This window comes from Melospiza georgiana, chromosome 18, assembly GCF_028018845.1.
Source record: "Melospiza georgiana isolate bMelGeo1 chromosome 18, bMelGeo1.pri, whole genome shotgun sequence".
NCBI lineage: Eukaryota > Metazoa > Chordata > Aves > Passeriformes > Passerellidae > Melospiza > Melospiza georgiana.
Genome location: NC_080447.1, coordinates 3,531,775 through 3,557,103, shown reverse-complemented (window position 1 = coordinate 3,557,103; position 25,329 = coordinate 3,531,775). Strand labels below are relative to the sequence as shown.

General features: G+C 44.3%; 1 protein-coding gene across 9 annotated transcripts in view; it reads left to right on the top strand.

The window, feature by feature from the left end:
* Positions 1–5,906: 5,906 nt before the first annotated feature.
* The window catches only part of ATXN2 (ataxin 2), a 49,347-nt gene continuing 29,924 nt past the window's right edge, over positions 5,907–25,329 (top strand). For 4 of the 9 annotated variants that reach the window (XM_058036624.1, XM_058036623.1, XM_058036618.1 and 1 more), the window contains exons 1-7: positions 5,908–6,033; positions 12,506–12,542; positions 14,094–14,153; positions 14,852–14,923; positions 15,131–15,281; positions 21,728–21,852; positions 23,059–23,150. In XM_058036624.1, the coding sequence (XP_057892607.1) occupies positions 5,921–6,033; positions 12,506–12,542; positions 14,094–14,153; positions 14,852–14,923; positions 15,131–15,281; positions 21,728–21,852; positions 23,059–23,150 (650 nt within the window). In that variant the 5' untranslated portion in view covers positions 5,908–5,920. Of the gene's footprint in view, positions 6,034–12,505; positions 12,543–14,093; positions 14,154–14,851; positions 14,924–15,130; positions 15,282–21,727; positions 21,853–23,058; positions 23,151–25,329 lie in introns of all 9 variants that reach the window. The other 5 variants (XM_058036620.1, XM_058036619.1, XM_058036626.1 and 2 more) reach the window with 3 other exon arrangements.

Here is a 25,329-nt window from a genome sequence, read left to right as displayed (position 1 = left end):
TCCCCCTCAGTTTCATCACAAGGAGCCAAACACCTTCTCCTCCTTCCAAAAAATCAATGTGGAGGAGCAATCAATGGTGTAAAAGCCGAGGCTTACGTGGGAATGCAGGCAGCACTCTGCAATCACAGCATTTTCCTCTGCAGGGATCGAGTCAAACTGCAGAAGCAGTTAAGAGGATTAGATATTTTTGATCATATTTGCAGCTGTTCTTGCTGTAACTGAGAGGAGAAATCCAAATGTGTCGCCTTGGGAAGTGACTGAGGCTGGAAGGGAGAGCTCCCCTGGGACCCTGCAGCCAGGGTGTGCTCAGCCCCTGCTGCCTCCCAGAGCCACAGGAGCTGTCATTCCTGCAGCTGGGACTGTGGCACTTGGCTCCCTCAGAGGTCCAGGCTCCAGTGGAAACCTCCCTGTGAGCCTGGATCAGGGCTCTGAGCTGCAATGGTGGCTCCAAAACCTCTGAAGGCTGAGGTTTCCCAGGTGCCACAGCTTAAACAAGGAGTGCTGTGGAAGCACTGCCAAGTTCAGAGCCAGATGTGAGAGAGGAGATCCCTCCCTGGACATCACCAAGGATTTCCAACACTGCAGTGCTAAGTAAGGAAAACTAATTCCACTGTACAGTTAAATTTCAGTGTCTAATTTTCACACATTCAGCACTGTTGGAGTCCAAATAAAAATACCTGACTGTTCCCTTCAAACCCATCCCTGCAGAGATGCTGGGGATGTGCTGCCAGCACTGCAGTAGGAAGCTCCTCTGCTTTTCCCAAGGGACATTTCCAACAGGCCCTTGGCCCCCAGGATGGGATTATGGGATCCATTTATCCCTTTTCCCATTCTTCAATAAAAATGTGGAATTGGCTCCCTGAGCCATGTGGTTGTGGAAGTGCTTGGCCCTGCTCACAGAAACTGCCTGGGCTTTCTCTTCTCCATGGACGGAGCCTGTCCAGGACAGGGGGGTTCCTACTGAAGCCAAAATCCCAGATTTGAGCCCCAGGTGAGACATCCCTGAGGAGGGGAAAGTTTCACGTCTCACTTCCAATTTCCCTGATGATTTTAGCCCAGTGAACAGGGGAAAGAGCACCAGAGGTAACAAATGCAACCCTTTCCAAACACAGTCATGTGATTGTCATCTGCCAAAAACATAAACCACAATCATAATCCTAAATTTGTCCTTTGAGCATACCTGTGCCTGCTCTGTAGTAGTTTCCTTCTAATCCCCAGGGATTAATCCTGAAGTGCATTGAAACATCTGAGGTGAAGGGCTACAGTGGAAATTCCTTGCAGGCTGGTAATAATAACTGAAAGCTGCTCTGTGAAGCAAACCTGAGGCTGACTTGGTTTTTAATGGACATCTGTCTGTAGGGGGAAAAAATGCCATGGCAACTGGCTTTCTTGTTGGCACGGCAGCCTCAGCGAAGGGCTGGGGAGAGGATGGGTATGGGAGGGTCTGTGTGGCTCTGCTGGGAAACCTGGAGGTGCAGCCCAGCCAGGCTGGGAGGCAAAGGTTGTTTATGCTCTGTGAGCAGCAGATCTTGAGGGATTTAACAGCTAAATCTTGGCATAACGATTGCTTTGTGTGCTGCTGCTGCTGCTGCTGCTTAGCAGGAGCCAGGCTGGGTTCCCCCCTCCTTCTCCTAAAAATGTGAAATCTAAAGGCAAAAAGCACCTGGTTGGAGATTTCCAAATAAAAATACCTGGTGCTTTGGAGATTTGGTTGGAGATTTGGAAATGCCCAACCTAGCGCTTTGCTGGGCAGGGTTGGTTCTCCCAGTTTGCAGCTCTGTCCCAAGGATCTCTGCAGAGCCATGGCTCCATCAGATGGATCCTGGAGCTTTGCTGGCTGAGGAGGGAAATGCCCTCGTTGTGTCCAAGGCCTGTGGAAGTTGAGAGCAGGGGTCATTCATGGTGATAATGGGTGCACAAGCTCTGGCACTGCTGTTCCTCCCTCCAGAGCTCCGTGGACATCAGCACTCCCCTTCATCTCCTCTTGGTGCAGGAGAAGCAGCAGAAAATGCAAGGCCCAGCAGGGACATCCATCACCCTGGCTGCACTCAGCTGCAGGGCTGACAATTGGGAAGAAATGGCAACAAAACTGCAAGTGCAGATCAAAAACTGCACCTGATGGGAGCTGCTCTCTGCTCAGAGCTGAGCTGGGAATTTGGGAGCTGCAGGAAGATCAGGGTGGGGGGAAAGGCAGAGGTGGCAGCAGCTGTCCCACGTGGCTGGTTTGGAATTTGGGGTTTGGTTTTGCTGTGGCGCCGATTCTGGTCTGGCCAGGGGTGTGTCCTGCCAGAACTGAGGGCAGCTTTGCTGACGAGCTACATCGTATCTCTCTGGGAAGCGCTGCTGTGTGTCAGCACCTGATTTGTTCTCTTAATTTCCTCCCAAGTGTTTGGAGAGCCCCGTGCTCACAGCACTGCCCACAAAGCTTTACCCTCTGAGAGGAGCGGTGGGGATGATGGCACAGAACAACTGAAATCCTCAGGGAAGAGAAAACTCGTGAGTGAAAAAGCTCAGTTCTCTGAGCTTCTCCAGCAGCTGATTTTGCTCTGAGCAAAGCCCCGTGCCTGTGCTGCTGTCCCTGTGCAGCCAGGCGTGTTTTGTCTTGCTGGATGCTGTTGAGGATCACCCCGGGTAGCTCAGGGAAGGCAGCTCAAGACCAACAGCAGGTTAGATCAAGGAAATGTTACATCACACGGCACTTCCTGCTAAGTGCTGCTATTATCAGCCTCATTCATCTCCGCATGCAAATGCAGCCTGCACACGTAGGCACACATCTGGAGGGAAACAGCAGTCCTGGAAAGGAGCAGCTCTAACCTGGATCCCACAGGAAAGGCAAAAGGGAACACGATTCTCCATTAGGAATTGTTTCCTTTCTTTCTTATCTGAATCGTGAATTTTTCTCCAGCTAAACCAGCACATCCACTGTTGGCTGCTCTTTGTCACATCATTGACATCCAAAGTGTCAGCTGTAAATGGTGGGGAAGAGCAAAAAAAAAAAAAAAAAAAAAAAAAGGTGAGAAATTGATAAAACCAAGCCATAAAATAATAAATGTTGGGAATGGTGGGCTATTAAGAAAAGCATATTCAGGAGGAAGTAAAGGGAATGATGTGCCCTAACAGCAGCAGAACCCCATTACACTGGGAATTTGGGGAGGTCACTGCACACACAGGAAGAGCAGTGTCCCTGGAGAAGCTGGCTGCCACTGCAAACCACCCTGCAGCCTCTCTGGTGGTCACTGCTGAGCTATTTTAAATGATCACTTCTTTATTTACATTGAACCTGCTTTTTTATAAGGATGCTCAACAAAGAAAAAAGGGAGGGCACAACGAAAGCCAAACAGAGCTTAAGAAAACAAAGAATACATTGAAGGGGAAAACAAGTCAAACTGCAACTGCTCTTGAGTCATTCCTGAGATGTGAACACCAGCCTATTCATACCCTGCTTTCTGAGCCTGTAATGTCACCCTAAAATGTACTTTACTGTGCTCACGTCATGTCTTAGAGGCTGCCTCTGCCTGTGGAACTTGGTTCTGTGTTTTTTTGACATTTCTGACTATCAAAGGCTCTGTCTTTGCCCCACAGCCCCTCCAAACTGCTGCAGGTGCTTTTGTGGTTCTTAACCTTCAGGCACAGAAATAGTCACCAACTGCTGTGAGCTGTGAGCATTCCAGGCTGGAAAAGCACTGAAGTGCTGTCCTCTAAAAACCCCACACTAAGTGACCTGGATGGGTTCTACTCACTCTCTTATCTGACTTCCTTGTGCTTTTTATTAACAACTTCCTTTACAGAGTTGCTCAAGGTTCAACCCAAAGCTGTGCAACGTAGAAACAACACCCTAAAGAGATTGGTTCGTGGAATTATGGAATATCCTGAGTTGGAAGGGACCCATAAGGATCTTCCAGTTCAATTCTGGCCCTGCACAAACCCTTCAACATTTTTGTAGCCTCTTCTGTGCTCTACATATTTCTTAGATTTTTATATACTTCTACATAATACTACAACTATTATTATTATTACTACTACTGCATTGTTATTTATTATCTTATATTGGTTAAGTGCTTTTTCATGCTAGTGGTTTTTACACAAATATATAGAAAGGATTTTTCTTAGCTGCTTTTAGGGATTTATTTATCCTATCACATACAGTGAAACAGATCCCTGCTCTTACACAAAATGCCCCCAGAATTGGTGCCAGGGGTAACCTTTGGCTCTGCAGGTGCTGATGTCTCCCACAGAAACTCTTGGGCTCCAGAAATCCTCAGTGTCCTTCTCACTCAGTTCTGTGGCTGTGAAATAGTGAAGCATCTCAGGAGTTCACTGAAAGGATCAAAAAATGAAATTTCTTTAAATCACCATCTCTGCTAAGAGTATTTTCAATGGGAAAATTCTTTATGCTTGAGCCCATTTTGGGTAGGATCTGTCATCTAGCTCATAAAGCATTAACCACAAGGTTACTTGGGCCTGTGAGGTAAAACAAAACAATCAGTTTAAAAGGTAAAATGTAAGGAAAATGCTAATTTAAGAAAGCTGTTCAATATTTTATCTTTTTACCATTGTGTGCTGCCACCCACAACTCTTCCAACTGCATGGGAAAGCTGTTGCTTTAGGAGCAAGGTGTATAAATAATGCCTGCCTAAGAGCAGGGCTCCTTTTTATTCCATTGGAATCCTGTGGGATTTCTAGAGCATTTCTATGAATAGATTAAACTCTGAGCATTTCGAGTAACCATGGCTATAAATCAATTTAGCTCTTGGTTTTCAAGTTGCATCTGCTCTTACTAATCCTGTATGTGCATTTTTTTTTTTAATAGGACAGACCAAGCTTTTATTTCTGTGTATGGGTTTGGGTTTGGTGAAATTCCCACTCTGCACCAAGCAGGTTCCACACACAACCACTGCACCCTGGGTTTCTGCACGGAGCCTGCTGATGGTGGACAGGCAACACGGAGCGAGGGGAGAACTGGCATCTTGAGCTTAAATATTTTACCCATCAGCACAACGCACATTTAAATTTCTTTACTACGAGGGGAAGCCCTGACTGCCCCGAAATCTGTAAGATGGAGGGGCACTGCAGGGAAAGCAGCCATCCTCTGGCCCCATCTTGCTTTCCCCCAGGAGCAGGGATGTGTTTGGCAGTGATGGCTCGGGCTCTCTGCGGATCGGGGCCTGGCGTCCTCCACCGGCCTTTCGCAGCAGGCCGGGGCTCGGCCATTTTTCCTCCATTTCGTTGTCTCTCGACGTTTGGTTTCTTTTGAACGATGCGCTGCGGCCCGAGCCCGCCGCCCTCCCACTGCCGCTCGCTGGGGCCCGGGGAGGGGCGAGCGCGGCCGGGCCCCACCAGGCCGCGGCCTGCGGGGAGCGCAGCGCGGGGAGCGCAGCCCGCGGGGGCCATGCGGGGCCGGCCCGCCCGGTGTCACCGGCGGGCTCGGAGGGGGCTGAGCTGGGCTCGGGGACTCTCCCGACCCTGCCGGGGCCTCACGGCCGGGCCGGGCGGGCGCTGCCGCCGTCCCGCGCCGCCGCCGCCTCACGTGTCCCCCCCTCCCTCCCCGCCCCTTCACCCGCCGCAGCACCGCCGCCGCGCCCTCCGACTTCCCGTAAAGAGTCCGCGCCGCCGCCCGCCCCGCGCCCGCCGCCGCAGCCCCGCCGCCCCCCCGCCAGCCCCGCGGGGGTGCCCCGAGCCCGCGGGTGTGGCCGCCGCTCCCCCCGGCCCCGGCGCTGCCCTCGCCCCGCGGCGCGGCCCGGCCGCCGCCCGCCCCCCCCCCGCGGATCCCTCCGCGCCGCGCTCCGCTCCCTCCGCCCCGCTCGCACTGTTTGGGAGCAACCGGCCGAGCCAGCGGCGCCCCGGCCCCGCCAGCGCAGCGCGGACCGGCCGAGCGCACCCAGCCCGGCGCGACCCCCGGCGCTCTCCCTCCCTCCTCGCCATGTCCCTCAAGCAAGCGGCGGCGGCGGCGCAGCCCGCCGGCAACAACCGCAAGCCCCCCGGCGGCGGCGGCCCCGGCCTCCCGTCAGCCGCGGGGAGGCAGAACATGGGCAGGTGGGTGCGCAGTGCCGCGGGACCGGCCCCGGCTCCGGGCCCGGGCCCGGCGCGGGCGCCGCTCGCCCGCCCCCGCCGCCCCCCTCCCCCCCCGCCCTCGCCCCGCACCGGCCTCCATGGGCGGCGGCGGCCGGGGAGGGGGGGCGCGGGGCCCGCAGCATGGCGGGGCCGGGGCGGGGGCCGCGATGGCGGCGGGCGCGGCGCTCGCGGCCCCGCCGAGGGGGTTCCGCAGTGCCGGGGCGAGGCCGGGCCGCGGCCGGTGCCCTTCAGGCGCGGGGAGGGCACGGCGCGGAGGCTCCATTTCGGCCCCCCGCGGGGCCCGGGGCGGGGGGCGCCGCTTCCCCCGGGCCGACGTGACCCGCCTGCTGAGGAGGGAGCGGGGGGAGCGGGGGGCGCGGGCCGCACGTGTCGGGGCCGGCGCGGGAAGGGCCGCGAGCGATGGCGGCGGGGCCGGGGGGCGGCCCGGGCGGGGAAGGGGGCGGCGATCCGGCCCCGCGATGGCGGCGCAGCGCCCTCGGCTCACCCGGGGTGGAGGGTGGTGGGGGGGTGGGTGGTGATTTTTAGATTTTTAAAATTTATTTTAATATTTAGGGATCGTTATTATTTGTAATATTTTTAATTTTTTTTTAAAATTTTTATTTGATTTTTTTTTTTTTTTTAATAATGGAAATCGCAATAAAATTCTCGCGGGAAGGCGGGCCGCGCCGCGCCGCTGGATGGTGGCTCCGAGCGCGGCCTCGCTTTTTCCCGGATTTTTGGGGCAGGAATCTTGCAGAGGCTGAGCCCTCTCCTCGCCTCCCCCCCTCTCCCCGCCCCACGCTCGCTGCCTCTGGAAGATTGATCCCGCTCCTGCTCTCAGATCATTAGCTACGCAAATCCACTCACATTTTCCCCCTTTCTTTCCCTCAAATAATAAACTGTATAGTGCTGTGGATTTTTCCGGGGCTGCGGGGGTCATAACAAACGATCAGAGCAGGACGTTAACAGTTCTGAAGGTCACAGTCACTCAGAGCAGTTTCATTTCGAGTTTTATTCATCTTCCTCTTCAACTGGACGTTTATTCCCACTCGGTTTTGTGCACTGGCAATAAAACAGAATTTACAGTGGCCCCATTGTTGGACATCACTGGAAATAGGGTTTTACTTTGTTCCCAGCCAGTGGAACTGGAAGCGGAAGAGCTTTGGAATGGTATGAGAAGGACAAAATAAATAACAACAACAATACCTCAGCAGCTCAGAGCACCCGTTTAATAGTTTTTACATATGGCATTAGGTGGGACATGATGTTTATTGGGCTCTGTCCCTGCCAACACACAGTGGCACTGTAGAGGGTAACGTGAAGGGCAACAAAACCTCCAGCTTATTTTCTGAAATTCAGCCTGATGGCAACCACTTGCCCCCATAGATTTGGGCACGTGGGCTTCAAATTGTCTCCCAAGTTTAAGATTAAAGCCACTGGATTTCTCCAACCAGTGTTGCCTTTCTGGTTCCATTGGATAAATTCCATTTCAGAACTCCTTAGGGAGTTCTGATGGGGCTGCTGAACAACTGATGAACCCTCAGAGGTGTTGATGCTCTTTCTTTCTTAATTTTTCAAGTTATTTCTGAATGGAGGGTGTGTAAAATCACACTGCTGGAGCCCCATGGAGCACCTTCAGAGAACTTCCCCTACACCTGCCCTTGGTCTTTTGGGGAGTGCAAATTCAAAGATGGTTCATGCTGTAAATCTGGCCACGTGAATGATAAGCTGAATGGCTTTTCTGTTCAGAAAAATGAAAATTGAAGTGGCCTGCATCTTGGTATTAATATTCTTGAATAAAAACTTAAACATCTCCAGTGTATGTCAAGCTTTCTGCCCAGCAACTGGTTTCCCTGCAGCACTAACATTCCCATGCAGAAAAAAAAAAATTACTTTTCATAGCTAAGTTGCTTTTGAAAGCTTCGTTTGGGCGGAAAACTCATTGATAATTAACTGTCCTAGGCCTAATTTTGTGTGTTGCTGGAAGAATTGGGCTGAGCACTTGTCCTTGTACCTCTGCTCATGAGGGAAGGGTCAGCTCTGCTCTCCATGGCTGCACATCTGTATTTCAGATCAGAAAAGGTAAAATCCTGTGTCAACAACCAGTGTTCTTTACCACCCTATTAATTGCTTTTAGACAAAGGGAAAAATCAGGAACGAAGGCATCCTTGAAGGTGTTTGGGATAAAAAAGAAGGATTAATACCTTTGTGATAAAGAGGCCCCAAGTGAGATGCTGTGTTTGTTTAATGTGCACTATGGCAGATGGGCTTGGGCTGCAGGGGAGATGCCAATAGCACAGCAAGCTGTAATTAGGGAAAATGTAGACTTGGTTCCCAAAGTTGCTCCCTGTGCTATCAGAACATTATCTAACATCCACTTTCTGTGTTGGAGTGGAGTTTTGCTGTTATGCAAGCACAGGAGGGTTTGCTGTCCTCTGGCTGCAGGTTGCATCTATCCCAGCCTTCCTCCATCTCCATCCTTTTTTTGTTCATTTTTCCTCATTGTTATTTTATCTGAAGGCAAAACACCTTAGGGTCAGGGTTTGATGTTTCTTGTCTTGTTACAATTGTGGCAGAAGGGATTTTTCATTTTGGTAACTTGCTTGCCTAACTGGGCTTGGGGAAGAATACATGGAGTTACTGCCCTTTAAAAATGGCTTTTTCCCATAAAAACCTAAAACTGAAACCACCCCATTGTTCAGTTTTTAAAGAAAATGTCACAAACTTCTCAATTTATTTTCATTTTTCCTTGACATCCCTTTCTTGAGAGCATGGTGACCCTCCTGTTCAGAGGGAAGGGAAGGGGAATGTTGAATTTCAAGGTGCTGGAATTTCAGGGCAGTGGCTGTTCTGGAGATCTGCTCACACGTGCCAGCCCCTGATTTTTGAGTTGCTTCTGACATCTTTGTGTGGGTTTTAGTGCAAATGTGCTAAACTGCTGAGCAGAGTGACTGCTTAACCTGCAGGCCTCTTTCCTTATCTCTGTGAGAGCACTTTGGGGTGGTTTTACATCCCTGGTTTTGAGTAACTTTTAATTTAACAACTGATTCATGGCCATGTCTGTGAAGGTTCTCCAGTGACTAAGCCCATCAAGAGGTTCCAGGTGTGCACTGGGCCAGATTTGAGTCAGGTTGTTCAATATCCAGATGCTGTAGGAGCTGTCACCCTGTGTGGAGACAGGAATTGACATTATTGATGTCAATATTGGGGAAAAAACTACAGAAAATAAAACTGCAGGACTTCTTGCATAATCTTCACTTGACATCTTCGATTCATTTGACTTGATAGAGCCAAACACTGCAATGAAATAAAACCTTGCATTTCAGATTTCTCCCTTAGAAGAAAAGCTTTGCCAGCTCTCTGCACTAAAGTTCTTTAGAGTACCCTGTAAATTTGCTTTCCAAGCTGCAGCAATGTCAGTCAATGCTCCAGAAACATCCATTCCCACTTTAAATTCAACTCTTTGTAGCTACATTTCTGCTCCAGACATTAATTGCAGCGTGGCTGCATTTATTTTTTAGTTTCAAAGTGCAGATGCTGCTGGAAAGAAAACTGGAGACTTTCTTTCCCATCCAGGAGTGACTTTGTTTCCCTTGCATTAACTGGGAAAATACAAATGCGTGACCTTGTTTTGCTTATCCAAACACTCCACTTGGCATGTAAACACTAAGGAGGGAGGTGAGGGATGCTGAGGAAATACTCATAAAAATAGAAAAAAATGTGCAAGTTGCTGCTGGGAAAAAAAACATTTATAGTGTAGCTTTTAGGCCCTGATGGAGACTTTGCTTCTTGGGGTGGAACTGCTGGAGCCAAGGAGTTGGCACTGAGTTTAATTGCTCAGTTGTTACTTTGTCCTGAGTTTGTGACTTTGCTACCCCAAAGCAAAGGGTTTCCAGCTTGGATTGCTGGGCTGTCCTGCCTTCCCCCAGGTTTACCTTTAACCATGTATCTGCAATGCAAAATGAATTATTTTCTAAATTTTGCCATATTTACCCTAATGAAAATGGGGTTTTAGGTAGCAGTGCTAAATTGCTACTGAGCCCTCCTAGATTCCCCCACCTCCATTTCTTTGTGTTACTCTCCTGTTCCAAATGATGTTAAACATCTGGCAAAACCCATCTGCCTTCTCCTTTTGTAAAGGTCCTGAGGGTTTTTTTTTCATATGTTGCATCAAAGATGTGTCAAATGATACTTTGAACTTGATTCTTCACCTGTTGGAATATGAAACTCAAGTTGGTGGCCTTGGTTTTAGCAGAAGATACAGTTTTGGCTAAATTGTTGCATTGGTAGGATTGGTAAATACATTTCTTTTCTCATCTTGGTGAATGTGTTGGTTTGGGTTTTTTTTTTTCCCCAATGGTTTGTGATTAACAGTTGTAGCTGGAAAATAAGAGTTCAGATCTATAAAGAGACCTGATAGATCAGAGAATTTCTGCTTTAATTTTTGGCTGATGTAGAGGTTGGGAGTTCTTGCTGATGTGGATGTGCACAATCAGTTTATTTCTTGAAAAAGTGTGGGTAGGAACAGTAATTTTGGAAATGTGGTAAGAGATGGAAAATCTGGAATACTCTGGTTGATGCTTAGAAGGAATACTCCAAACTTTCAACCCAGTTATTTTCAGGTCTAAGAATACTTTGTCACTAAAAATGGGAGTGGTTTCTCTTGCAAAGACACGAAACTCTTTCACTTTTGATCTATAGCTGATGGAGGAAAAGGAGGAACTTCTAAAATCTGTGAGGGCAGCAGATGGAACTGGTAAAATTGTTTGAATTTGGCCAAGTTCTGGGTGACCATGGTGATCAGATTTTTGATTGTAGTAGAAGGACAAATCAAACTGGACTGTGGGGGTTCCACATCTGGTGAAATGACTTTCAGATAGAGAAGGGTCTGAATATTATGCAAAAAATGCTGTTCCATGCTCACAAAGCTTCACTTCTCTCAGAGGCCATTTAACAAATGTCAGATTTGGTAAATGGTAAGATTTGCTCCAGAGCAAGCCTGACATTGTGAAGCTGCCCTATGGAAAGTTAAGGTAGTTAAATAAAGGTTATTTGCATTAGAGCTTTTTTTGGGTGAGATTAGCTCTCTGCAATATCCTGAAAATGCCTGCTGGGCACCCCAAATCTGCAGTTCTGCCATCAGCCAATGCCCTCAGCATGTGTGATGCTCTGAGCCCACAGTTCTGATGCAGAAGCTTGTTGGAAATGAGTCAGGTGATAGTTTAGTGGTTTTTCATTTTTTCCTCATTAAGGCCTTTCATGGCTCTCTGATGGCTTTGCTTATTTCGGCAGAATTTATTGAAGGGTTATTTATGCTCACTGAGAGAAGTTCCTTTGATTTTTTTGACTACCCTCTGAGCTCTCTTTTATAAGGGCCTGTTATTCTGGGGGGTAGGGTGTATTCAGCCCCAGCTTGGTGTTTTTAAAAGCATTTCAATGCAGTTGGCATCTAATGAAGGTGTTCAGGAGCTCTGAGCAGCCTGCTCTAGAGGAAGGTGTCCCTGCCCATGGGATGAAAATGGATCTTCAAGGTCCTTTCCAACCATTCCATGATTCTCTGACATCCAGCTGGATTTAGATTTCAGTGTTGTTTAGATAATAGCAGGCATGATTCTTCAGGTGTCTTTATTGAAATGGTTGTGTGTCAGTAAGGTGAGTCTATTTAAAAAATTGAGGAGTTTTTTTAATAGAACAGAAGATTTATTTTTGCCTCACATTCCAGTGAGTGCTCCTGAAGTCATAACACAAATCTAAATCACTACAAGGAGTATTTGAAACTAGGACTTCTTGGTACAAGGGAGGAGCTTGGAATTAAGGCACACCAGTGGAGTTGAAGAAGTGGAGCTGTTGGGGACTTTTTTAGCTGCAGGGATGATTTGGGGCTCAGGTCCTGGGGTGGAGGGCACAGACTGAGCCTTGTCAGGGTGTTCTGAGCATCCCCAGGTGTCCTGAGTGCCACACGCTGACAGATTGGCATTAGGAGGAGCTGGTATTTCTGGGGAAATGGACAGAATTAGTTAGAAATGAGCTGTGTAGGTGGAACCTCACAGTCAGGGCAAGGTCACTTGTTTGGGTGGCCCAAATCTGACACAGTGACAACATTTGGAGCCTCCTGGTTCAAGGATGGGACCCTGTGCTGTGTAGGGCTTGAGCCTGATCTTGCCTTTGTGTGCCATTTTGGAATTTACTCTTATTCTTCCTCTGATTTTATAAATTTAGTCTTTTCTTCATTTTATCCTTTAATTTATGACAGGTACCCCCCTGCCTGCTGACAGGTCAGCAGCTTGGAGATGAACCCAATGGGTCCTTGTCAGGCTCTGCTCTCTGGGAGTGCTGCTTTTCCCAAACCCATTCTCAGCCCTAAATTGGGGTGGGTTTGGGGTTCTTGCTGGGTAGGAAGTGGAGCAGTTTCAGCAGCTCTTTGCTCACCTGCCATGTGTGTGTTTCATTGCAGAGGCCGCAGCAGTGGCAAAGGACCCCCTCAGCCCACGGTGAGTTTGTGCTTTCTGCTCCTTGTGCCAGTGCAGGGTTGGGGAAACAGCTTAGCAGAATGGCAGATACTGGAATATTCTCTCCATTTTTTCCTTGGTGGGTGGATACTTTAGAGTGAAATACAATTTTTTTCAAGAGTAGCATCTCACATACATTTAAATCTCCTGGGAGGGTGAAGGGGGGAAGGTTCACTTAAACTTTTGACTGCACTAATATAAATATTCTGCATTTTCTTGAAATTACAGCTGTAAATATAAATAACATTTAACTTAAGGCAGTGCTTTTTGAGTTAGTTCCTATCTGAAAATTCTAACATTGGCTTCTCCAAACAGATGACAGTAAGGCAGCATTTAATGAAATAAAAATAACTACTTTGTTTAGCTTTACTATAAAATTGCTGAGCCATTGTTCTCAGTAGCTCCAATGTGCAGCTTTAGTTGTGCATTACTGGAGCATAGATGTGACTTGACTTGCAGAACATCATTTTATCAGAGCTAAATTCATGGATCTTGATTGAAAGAGTGAATCTTTGAACTTCACTAATCAAATATTTGCCAATTTGTTGCTGGCCTGGTTTTCAAAGATGCCTAATTTTGGAGAATGGAGCAGAAGCAGGAAGATTTAAAAGGACTGCAGTTTGCTTACATAAATGTTTATTGAAGATACCAGGACACTTGAGAAAAACTAAAGAAGCCTTAAGGAAAATTGGTGGAAAAGGTCATAGGCAAACACTAAACATCCCCAAATGTTGGTCTGGAGAGCTTGAGCTGTCCCCAAACTTGTCTGTTCAGCCCAGAAAAGTGGGTGACAGTTAAAAATACATTATCAGTTGAAAAACTCAGAATGTGGTGAGATCCCAGGAGCTGTTTTAGCATCAACACAAAAAAGTACCAGGTATTGCAACAAAGCAGCTGCACTGAGGTGAATGTGTCCTCCAGCAGCCTGGGGACACCTGCCCAGCTCTCCCAGTCAGGATTGCAGGTCCTGCTGCTGTTGCACTGAGTTACTTTGGACTAAATTAATAATAGGCTTTGTGGCAATTTAGCACTCCACAATTTGATGGCTTTAGCTGCTGTTAATGTGTGTAATCAGGGCTGGGAGATGAAAGGATGAGCTTGAGCAGGCCTGAAAACACCTTTTTGCTTCTGCAGCTCTGCGAGTGCTTTATTCTCTTGATGGTTCTTAAAACCAGCAGGGCTTTTTTTTTGTTTAAAAACAAAGGCCTGCTGACATCCCTCAAATCTGAGCCTATCAGCTGCACCCAGCCAGCCAGAGAATTTCCTTAATGGAGTGACATTAGGGGCTCTCCTGGGATTTTTAGCTTGTTTGGGAGGGTGTTAGATCTTTAACTGGTCAGAAAAAAGTCAAAGGCCCTCTGAAAATCCCCCCTGGCATGTTTAATATTAATATTTAATAATAAACATTCCATCTGTCTTGCCTGAGTAAGATTTTTACCCAAAGTTTCTGAGATTTTCTGTGTGCTGGGTTGGGTTGGGTGCTCTGGTTTTTGGAATTTCTTCAATATTCATGATGGCTTTCTTATTTTTCAGATTTCTTTTGATGGCATCTATGCAAACATGAGAATGGTTCACATACTCACATCAGTTGTTGTAAGTCTTCATATTTGGAATAATAGTCCCTAGGAAATTGTTAACTGATCCACTAATTGTAATATAAAAGAGTAAATATTAAACTTGAAACACTTTTTGCCAAGGCTGAGCTTTAAAGGCTCACAGAAATTTTAGGCTTGGAGAGGTTTAACTCTGATTTGCAGAGCTACAGCAGATTTCTTAGGTGCACTGGTTGTATTTTGAATTTCCTGTCTTTGGAGAGGTTATGGATAAATAAAATTTATTATTATATTCATTTTATAGAGATTAGAAACCTTTCTCCCAAGATTTTAAGGGAAGCCCTGACTTGGCAAAATGAAGTAAGGCAGACTGTCCCACATCTGCTTGAGGCCAGGATAAGCTTTTATCCTTATTTGTACCCACACAGGCACAGATTTGGGGTTTGCACAAAACCTCCTTTGTGTGTTTAACTGGTCAAGAGTCTTGTGAGACCAAATATTCTCCAGTGAGTATCTTAAATCCCTTCAGAACTGCCCATACACACCCAGCTATTTGAATTTGCAGAGCACAGCAGTGTATTTATAAATGGGCAGATGCTGAATGAGGAAATTTGGCTAAAAATTGAGCTGTATTTTTACATTTTGGACCTATGTAAAGAACACATGTTTTAGAAAATCACTGTAATGTTATTTGTCACGTTGGTAGAAAGTTATATTTTCATTTTCCTTGCATTCTAGGGATCCAAATGTGAAGTACAGGTGAAAAATGGTGGTATATATGAAGGAGTTTTTAAAACCTACAGTCCTAAGGTAATTTTTTTACATTTTGACTCTTCCCTGTTGTTAAAATTCCTAATACCAAATAACCAACATTTAATAAAAATTTAAATATTTACCGTGAATTATTTTTACTGTTCATGCCTAGATTTAAAGCAGATTGTAAAAACCTGGTTTTTGCACATTTTTGAGGGCATGGCTGTGCAATAAAGCAGTGCCCTGTGTTTGTATTTCCCACAGTGTGATTTAGTGGTCGATGCTGCTCATCGGAAAACTGCAGAATCCAGTTTGGGGCCAAAAAGGGAGGACATCCTGGAGAGTATCTTGTTCAAGTCTTCAGACTTTGTTATGGTGCATTTTAAGGATATGGATACCAATTATGCCAGAAGAGGTATATTTGTTTTAAATTTTTTTTCATATTTTAAGTTTATAATTCAAAATTTTTCATAGTAGATGCTTTAGGATCCAAATACTGAAGTTCATATTTAGATTTGTCATTCTTAAAGAGTACAAAACTTCAGCACCTTGTGAAATCAGAAATTCATAAATTAAAAAAAAATGTATTTTTGAGTAGCTGTTTTGGTGTCTGAAAAGCAAAGCCCTTAGTGGTTTTACAGAATATTTTATAGATTCTATGGGAGGCAGACACATTTTTGGAAATGTCATTCTAAATTTCTCTGTTAAGTGTTATACAAGAATCTTTGAATACAAAAACTCTTTGGAAAAAGGTAATTTCTCAGAGTTAGGATATATAGAGTCTATACTGAGGTAACATCTATGTCTAAACATGCATTCATAGAAATATTCCATAAATACTCCTGGCAACAAAGCTAGAAATTCTTTTAAAATCCTCTATTTGTGTTCTAATTTCTCCTTTACTCCTTGTAGACCTGTAGGTAAAGCTCTTCAAAATACAGAGAGGTGAGAGACAGATCTTAAAATCTTGAAGACATTGAAACTGTTCAAATCAAACAATTTTGCAGGCAGTCTTCATACTTCTAATGTCTGACCTCCAAGCCCCTGATTATTCTTCTGGAACCTGAGAGCTCATGAGTCAGTTCTATTCCTTTGCAGATTTCTCAGGTTTTGGGCAGCAAATCTTCAGAGTCTTTATGCCTAATGTTGCTGATTTGCTGGGATAAGGAATAAAAGGAAATACAGGTTTTTATGGCATGGGGTGAAATTATCTCTGTGTACGTTTACAGGCTGATTAACAACTGTCACAGGAGCTCAGTGGTTATTGGAACATAGGTTTTATTCCCATTAGCAGGGACTTAGAGATGAGGACATTTAATGAGAATTTCTCTCCTCACCTTGTGTTTGTACCTGTTCTTGCCTGATCTAAAGCTGCAGAATGAGAGGTTTGTTGTTTCAAGGAATTTTTTGCTTTTCCCAGATGATGATGCATAATGTCAGAGCAAATGCAGCATTGAAATGCAGATAAGTTCCAGGTTCTGGATGGGACTTGGAATTTAAATTACATGAGAGCTGTTTTATAATGGGTTTGGTATGAACATCACTTTAATGTAAATGCAAACTGGGCTCTCCCTCACCCAATCTTTATAGATTTTGAGCAGACTGAATGAGGAATATGCTACTGCTTCTAGGAATAATTGCTCAATGGACATTTTCTAGAAGAAAATGACTGTTTCAGGTTGAACAGTCCCTCAGTTCACTTTATTAGGTGGAATGACTGAGTCTAAATCTCTTAAATACTGGAGAGCTGAAATAAAGCCATAAAAACTTGGAGCATGATAAACTGGAAGGCTGCAGAACTTGATAAGTCAGAGTGGGTGAATTAATCTGCTTTCCATTTTGTCCCAAAAATACATTATCTGGAAGTGACACTTGAAAGTGTACCTCAGTCTCTGATCACACCTTCACATTAGAGCAATGAGGGGCTCTCTGCTTCCTGGGAAATTAAATAAGGATTCTAAAGGTTGGAAGTTTGGGAATGTGCATGAAGGAACTAGGAACATGAAAGGCCTTTCTCCTTGTAAATAAACCCAAATCTTTGTGGTGCTGGATGATTTAAAGTGAAAACTGGCTCTGAACTCCTGCCTGAGGACTTGGTGCTCCTTGTTTTGGGGATTGTCCCTGCTTGGTGCTCTGGTTACACTTACCTAGGAACAGACACTTTTGAATTGTCTAACTGAGGAGAATTTGGGAATACTTGCTTGGAAAGGCTTTAAAATCATAGTCAAATAAAAGAGCTTTTCATCAGCTCTCCTTTGGGAGGCTTACCTGGGGTCTGATGATCCTTGTGGGTCCCTTCCAGCTCAGAATATTCTGTGATTCTCTCTGTGTAGTTTCTTACCCTGTAGGAGACTTGTAGATTTTGTGGAGCCCTTGAACTAAATAAATTTCTGCAGAAGATACTGTTTTGAAAATTTTAATGCATTCTGGTCTCCCAATAAGTAGCTGTGGATTTTATTCTGGTATTTGTTCTCTGCTGGGCTGGAGGAATGTGGGTAAATGGGTTTGAGGAGCAGAGATGTTCTCTGGAGACTGGAAGGGGAATGGGGAAGAGCAGCAGGTGGGGAGAAAGGGAACGGGATGGAGTCTCCTTTCAGAAGAAGGAAAACAGAGTTGTGTGTGAAAAGGCTCTGCCAGAGGCTGCCAGGCAGCTCCCAGTGCTATCACAGCCCTGCAGCTTTGGGGCAGAGCTGATAACCCCCCCAGAGAGCTCAGGGAGGGAGCAGCACTGCAGGCATGGGGTGGGACTGGAGCAGCACAGTGGGGTTTGTGCCAAGCATGACTCTGCACCTTCACAGGCACCCCTGGGCAAAGCCTGGGCTCTGCCCAGATTGTACAAATTGGGAGAGAAATTGGTAAGTCTGCACAGAGAGAGGTGTTGTGGCTGTGGATGTTCCAAAAATCAATGTGTCCCTGTTTGCTGGGCCTTCATCTGCAGCTCTGTCAGCCTGCACAGGCCTTGCAGCTCCTGGGGTGCTTGTTTGGCTTCCAGGGGAAGGGGAGGGATCACCTGAGGGTCTCTCTCTGTGGAATTGAGGTTTGATGCACTACAGGCAGGCTGATGAATGAAACCTACACTGGAAAGCTCAGCTGAAGCTGTGTTAACACCCATCATTCCCCTTCCAGACTGTTCTGTCTGCTCCTGAAGAGGGGCTGACACTGATTTCTGTATGATTTTAGCAAATCAGCTGCTAAAAGCCCACTGTCAGTGCAGGCTGAAATCCTTGGCTGTACATTAATATCAGCACATCTTTCTGCTTCACCCTTGAGTGCTGAGATCCTGCTGCTGGGAGATTTGGGCTCCTCATTGATGACAAACAGAATCAGGTTCTGTTTGTCCTGATTCTACACCAGAATTGTTTCCTGGGAGCCCTGAACACTGATCAGTCCTCAGAGCTGGTTTGCTTGGGATTCAAATTTCAATCAGGCTTTGGAGTTGCCTTCTTGGCTTCTCTTTAAAGACAAGACAATTCAAACATCATAACTTACTGGTAAAGTAAAAGACTTCTGCAATGTTTTTATGGTTTTTTTGGCATGCTGAGGAAAATACTACAAATTCAATGAAAAGAAAGGCAGAAGAGAATTAGCTATTTAAGTTTTTCCTTGAATTAGCTCTGAGAGTGGCATCCTTCCAGAGAAAGTGTTGCAAGGGGAATAGCAGAAGGCATCTTCTGAACAAAGGAAGGAAATGTTGGCTCTGCAGAGCCGGTGCTAACTGGTTTTAATGTTTCAAATCAGTAGTAAGGAGTTACAAAACAAATCAGAGTTTGCTGTTGAAACCTTTAAGGTAAAACCTCAGTTTACTTTGCCTTGATCAAAGCTTCAGTGGGTGCCATCAGCACCTTTGGCACGTAGCACTGATTGGTTTAATGGCATTTCAGCTGCAGACTGGCACTTAATTGCACATTTGTGCTCTTCACCAAAATCTGTTTGTGAAAACAAGCATGTTAGACATTGAAATTAATTAAACCCGGACTCTTAATTGCTCTGCTCTGGCACTTTTTGCTTTAACTCAGTTAGCAGCACACACTTGAGGAATTTGCCCCAGCTGAGTTTTTCGCAGAATGTGTATTTTTAATTTGCCTTAATATGAATTTCCATTGCATAGAGCTCTCCTTGGGATTTTTTTCCATTCATGAAAAATGATTTTTTTACCAGGCTTTAAAACAAGGTCTTTGATACCCAGCTCCTGAGCTTAGGAAATGTCACATTAAGCAGGTACAGAGGCAGTGGGGGCTAATTGAGTGTTACAGCCTCAGCCTCTTGTTTCACCAGGTCCCATTTGATCTTTAACTCAGGTTTTACCATGTAGAAAAGAGATTGATTAAAAATTTGGCCTTGTCAAGGTGTCATGTGAACTGCTCCTTCAACAGCTCAGAGATAAGAGGCACCAGATAAGGGAGAGCCTGGGCAGTGTCTTGTCAGTTATTGCTCTGCCAGTCAGCACTTCCAGCAGCAGCTCATGCTTTACCTTCTATTCTACTTCATTAATCATCCTAATTGCCACATTTTTGTTTTGGAAATTGTTATTTTTATAGTTTTTTTTACATTCATTTTCAAGTTTGTTGCTGATTAATTTTGGGAGAGGCTTTGCTGGGTTTTTAATTCTGGTCTCCCATGTGCCTGCTCTGCTGTTTGTTCCAGGAAAATTCTGATCTGTGCCTTGAGGTACCATCCTGCTGCATTTAAACTTTGCCTGGATGCTCTTGAGACCACATTGTCTGGCTGGGAGTGCCTTTGTAACTTGAATTTCTCCTGTCTTTGGGTTTTCTTTGAGTTGTAGAGGTTAAACAGGCAAAGCCTCACTTGTGATTTTAATTGTAAAATGAGAGAGGAACTCAGAGCAGTGGAGCTTCCTGAGCCCTGTGATATCCTGAATTTACTGGGAAACTCAGCAGTGACTGCACACATCCTACTCAGACCTGCAGCACTTGCTGATAGTGGAGTTTTTGTTTTGACTTGGGTGTTTTTTCCATCTGTATCATTACAATAACAGCGCTTCTGAATGTTTATGTGGCTGTTTAAATAAGAAAATTAGTGGGTTGAGTGGATGAGTCTTGTTAAGCTGGTATTTTATTCACAGTATCCAAAATGGCACAGTTGTGTGGAGTTTGCCTGGAGGAATTTAATAGAAATTAAGGAAACACCCTTCTGAAAAACAGATTGCCTTCATCAGGTGCTGCCATCAGTCTCCTAATTCATATTTATTTAATCTCACTGGAGAGGAGCTCCCTCCATTCCCAGAGATGCAAAACAAATTTCAGTTTCCTAAAAGACATAAACAGCCTGCAACTTGGGTTTGGTGTGAAATGTCCCAGTCTGAGCAAAAATAAAACATGGAATTAATGATGTTTGGGGCAGGAACAGCACTGGTTTATCTGAGCTAAGCCATGGGGTATTGATAAGGTAAATGCAGAGTTTACATTTTTAAAAATTCTTAAAAATATCCTCTTTAGCTAGTGCTTAACTATGAGTTATAGCACTGTGTTTCTGTGTAGTTTCAGATGACATTTGAATACGTATGTATAGTATATATTATAATAAAGTATATTTTAAAAGCTGTTTGTGTGAGCATTTCATGGGATAGTGCTGGCTGTTATTGGAGAGATCAAGCACAGTGAATTTTTATCCAATTTATGTGCAGAATTTCACTGTGAGATTGGGTAAAACAGGAATAAAAGCAGTATCAGCAGTCTCTCTTCAAAACATCTTCAGTGATTGTGTAAAAGCTGTTACATCAGTGGCCAACTTCATATGTTGGGAATTCTTTTCATAATAGCTTTAAAGTTCATTTTATTTTTTTTCAGGCAGATTTTTAGATCTTGCCAGAAGTTAATTTAGGCCACGTTTTTCCTTATCTGGCACTGCCTGGTGGTTTGATTTCATCTTTTCTAAAGGTCTGCAATGTTTGCTCCTTATTTTATCAGCAGAATGATGATAGGAAATTCTGGATTGAAGACTTATTTATTTTAGGCTGATTTATTTATTTATGAGCTTACAACAAGCTTATTTGATTTTTTAAAGTTCTTTATGTAGTTCTGAGATCCAGTTGCTTACAAATACAAAAGCTTAGTGAATGGCTTTAGATATATTTTTACAGCAACTGAAATACTCTGATATTATTCCTTTTTAAGTCTGGCTTGAATGAAACATGAACAAGTCAAAATAAATGTTTGTGATCTTTATTTTTTGATGTTTTTATAATTTTTATAAACAATAGAAGAACCTTACTGGTTATTTATTCTCTTATGTTGTTGAGAACAAAATATAGAGAGTTTCTGAATTTTTCTGTGTGATTTGAATAAGCTGCTGCTTGGAAAAACTCTGGCAGGAGAGGAAACCCCTGTGTTCATGTCACAGGAAATGGGAGCACCAAGCTGATGGATAATTGCCCTGTTGGTGTGTTGGGGAATTGTGGAAATAGAATAAATTTGGATATTTGAAAGGCAAATTGCATTTTGCCCATTTAGGGAATTGCTTTCCCGTTTTTTTGGTATTTGCACACCATTGTGGCGTGCAGTTGTGTGGGCTGGTTGGAAAAGAATTTTATACAAGTCTTTGGATTTCTAGAAGAATAGGGATCCTTGTGTTGTCTTTTTTTCTCCTTTTCTCTCCCAAATATACATGTAATCATAGGAAACACTTTGAAATAACTGAAAATAATTTTATTTGCTGATATGGGAGAAGTTAGTCTGGACTTTAATCTGGAACAGGCACCTTTCTCAGCAGCTCCAAGAGAAGGGCAATGATGATATTGTGCTGTGATTCAGCTGTGTTTGGGCTGTTCCTCAGCTCAAAACCAGTGTGCAAACTTCCCCAAACTGGTCTCACTGGTCCCAACCCTCCCCATTTCTGTTGCAGATGCTTTTACTGATTCAGCCATCAGTGCTAAAGTGAATGGAGAGCACAAGGAGAAGGATCTGGAACCTTGGGATGGAGGAGAGAACACGGCCTCCGAGGAGCTGGAGGCGCTGGAGACCGATGTCGTGAGTGATGCTTTGATCATCTCTGGCCAGCAGTACAAAATGAGCTGTTTCCCTGGATATGCCTTGAAATAATTCCTTAATTTCAATTTACTAATGAGCTTTGGAGGAGCAGAATTGCTGTCCTGCATTGTGCTGGTGGATGTTCAGTCTTTGCCAGCAGCTGCCACAGCCCTTTGGAACGATCTGGCTGAGAATAGCTGCCTTTCAAATGGCACTTCTGGCAAATTCTGAGCAATGGCAGCTGCTGTGGTGAGAGCTGTGTTGGACTCCAGGAGCCAAAGAGCAGCTTTTGTTAAGGACTCCAAATCCAGCAATGCCCCAAAGTGATTTATGTTTAATCAGAGCATTGCTGTCTGACTGTCATTGCACTTGGAAATGATGGGGAGATTGTGCTCAGCTCAGTGTCCCTGGGCTGCAGAGGGAGAGAATTGATGGAAGCCTGACCCAAGCACAGGGACAGACTCAGATTATGAATCATTAGATGGAGAATATGGCCTCAGATGCCATCTCCTCATCTATCACAGCAGTCAGCTTTTCCTCAAGCAGAAATTCTTGTAGCCAGGTGTCCAGCCTGCAGTGTGTTCAAGGAGATAATGTTACTGATAAGAGCATGTTAACTATGGGTAGAACAATTCTCCTGTCAGTTTGTGTGTCCATACTGTAGAGCTGAGATTTATTGGAATATCCACTACTCTCAGTGCTTTTATAAAATATTCAAAGCATTTATTGTTGTGCTTGAGTGCTGTGATAGCAATTTTACTGAAGTGGGGGAGTTGTGCAGATCAACAGGAGTCTTCTGCCTGTGGTGCCTCTCAGGTAATTCCATCAGTGCTTTTGAAAAGTTTCAGAAGTGTTAATTTGCACTTTTTGGAAAAGGCAAAAAAGATATTAATGTGTGTATATCTTGCTAGCCAGTAGTCTTCTAATACAGAGTGAGCATGTACTTAAAAAAACCTCAAAAAACAATACGGACTCACAACAAACCAAAAAAAAAAAGGAATTTTGAAGGTAGGATCTGTGCAGCTGGTGAACAAAGCTCCCTGAAATAAACTGTGGCATTAATAACTTTGTTATCTGGACAGTGAATTCATAGGCCCAGGAAAAAAAAAAAAAAGGGCAGAAGCTTCAACTTCTGCCATCAGCCCTTCATTTGAAGGGAATGTGTTTCCAGTGTCATTTTGAAAAACAAGCATCATTTTCTTCTAGTCTAATGGATGGGATCCCAATGACATGTTTCGTTACAATGAAGAAAATTATGGTGTAGTGTCAACTTATGACAGCAGTTTATCTTCTTATACGTAAGTTCCAAAATATTTTGTTATTAGATTTGTATTGAATGTTCTCCCTGGTTTGACAAACTTTATATTCTGCAGCTCCTTTTGCATAGTTTCTGAAGTTGTGGAATCAAATAACTGCAAAAGCAATGAATGAATGGTGCTTAAGAAACCTTGCCAGCTTTCTGTGAATAGTTAGATGTAGAAATCTTTATATATTCCCTTAAATGGGCACAGCTCATTGCCATTGCAGAGTTTTCTGAATTTAGCCATGCAATAAGGCTTGTTTCTTGCAGAAACTTCCAGGAATGGGGTGGAAAGCTGTGAATTAATCTGTATGTAGCTGCTATACCTACAGCTTTTTGTTTACCCTAGCAGAGCAGTTTGGCTAAACCCTGATTTTATTGAGACAATTGATCTGGAAGATCCTGGAATGCTGAAAAGCTGCTGATAACCAGGCTGGGGGTTGTGTGCTTGTTTAGCAGACTTGTCCAGCTCTAAACTGAAGTTTTAGTTAAATATAATAACAACTGGAATATAGAAGTAGTATAAAGGCTGCTCTGGCTACTCTGGCAGTGATTTATTCCCCAGAGTCTGCAGCTCTAATGTTCACTGCAACTGCAACACAAATGGACTGCAGATGTTCACAGCCATTGTGAAATGGCTTCAGTATTTCCCCACTCTTTTAACCCCCAAAGCAGAAATCTATTTTTTCAATATCAAGGAATAGCAGTGAATATTTTGATTTTTTTGTGTGTGTGTATGCACTTCTCTACAATGTGGTTCAACAATGTGATTTCTGTGTTTTGTGCAAATGGACCTATAACATGGTGATAATCAAAGTGTCCTAATCAGCTTATGTTTGAATCCTGGGGAAGCTGTTCTTTCCTTCCCTTCACTGCTCTAAGTACTTTTTGTACTTTTGAACTTTAGTCTTCCATCTTTCTGCTTTCTGGATATTAATGGAAACAGATTAAAAACATGAAGGTGGCTTTAAATTAATTCCATTTTCCCCCCTCTAGTCAAGCAACTTGCTTTGCATATCAGTCTGCTAAACTGGGAAGCTCTTTTGCTGATTTTCCATGAAATGCTTAGATGTGCAGCTGAAGGGTTTCTTGTTTGATTGTTTTCTCTTCCTAGAGCTAAGCAGTAGCAGGTAGAGTTTGTCAAACTGCATCAAGGTACAACTTTGTGTTCCAGCAAATGTATTGATCATCTCCAGGGTTCTGAACAATGTCATCCTGTCCATCCCCTTCCTCTCATCTTTAATGCCCTGGTAGAAAACATTAAATCATTCCCTGCCTCTTTAGGTTGCCATATATCCCTACATTTTTTGCACTCACTTGAAATAAATGAGGATTATTGGCTGTTCTCCTTTATTTGTTATTAACAGAGGTGCCTGGGACCAGGTTTGCATTCATGTAAATCTTATTTGAGCCAAAGCTTTATGCTGAAGGATTTTATTAAATATTCCTGCAGTTACCATTGATAAGGCCAGTAAATGTTTTGACTGGCCAAAAATATGGGGGAAATCTTGTGGTGCAGTAGCTGAGTGCTGGATTGGAATCTGGCAAAGCTACTTGTTTCCCTTGTTCTGCCACCAACACTTGAGCAATTTTGCATGTATTATTCTATACCTGGCTTGGATCTCCACCCACTTTCTTTGTTTTTCTTCTTTATATTATTCAAAATATGGGCAGTTGTGCTTCTATAATGCCCAAGCCTCAGATCTGTTCTGCATTTTTATGTAGCTTATTCTGAAGTAAGGTTAGTGGAACAACTTTTGCAAGTTAAAATCAGGGAAAAATATTGTTTTTTTAAAACCTGAGACAAACATTAGGACAGGTAAACACCAAAAATGGGTGGCAGAAGGAAGTGCCAGGTATGATCCCATCCCTGGTTGGGTTTTTCAGTGTTTCAGTGCTCATGTATTGAATTTTGACTTGGTAGCTTTCCTGTGGGATGATTTTTGCAATGTTCCATTGCCTGCCATAGAGAGAGACATGGAAAGAATGGGATTGAGGTCCTGGCACTCACAGATGAGTCAGAAATTTCTGGTCCTGGGCTCTGAAGTGTTGCATCCATCTTTTCTGCAGTTCTTCAGAACTGGGAGAGCTGAAATTCTATGGCTGGAATTATCAAAGCAGTAAGGATGTCAGTCTCTAGTTTCACTAGGATTGTGTCTGCTGGCAATGTGTAAACA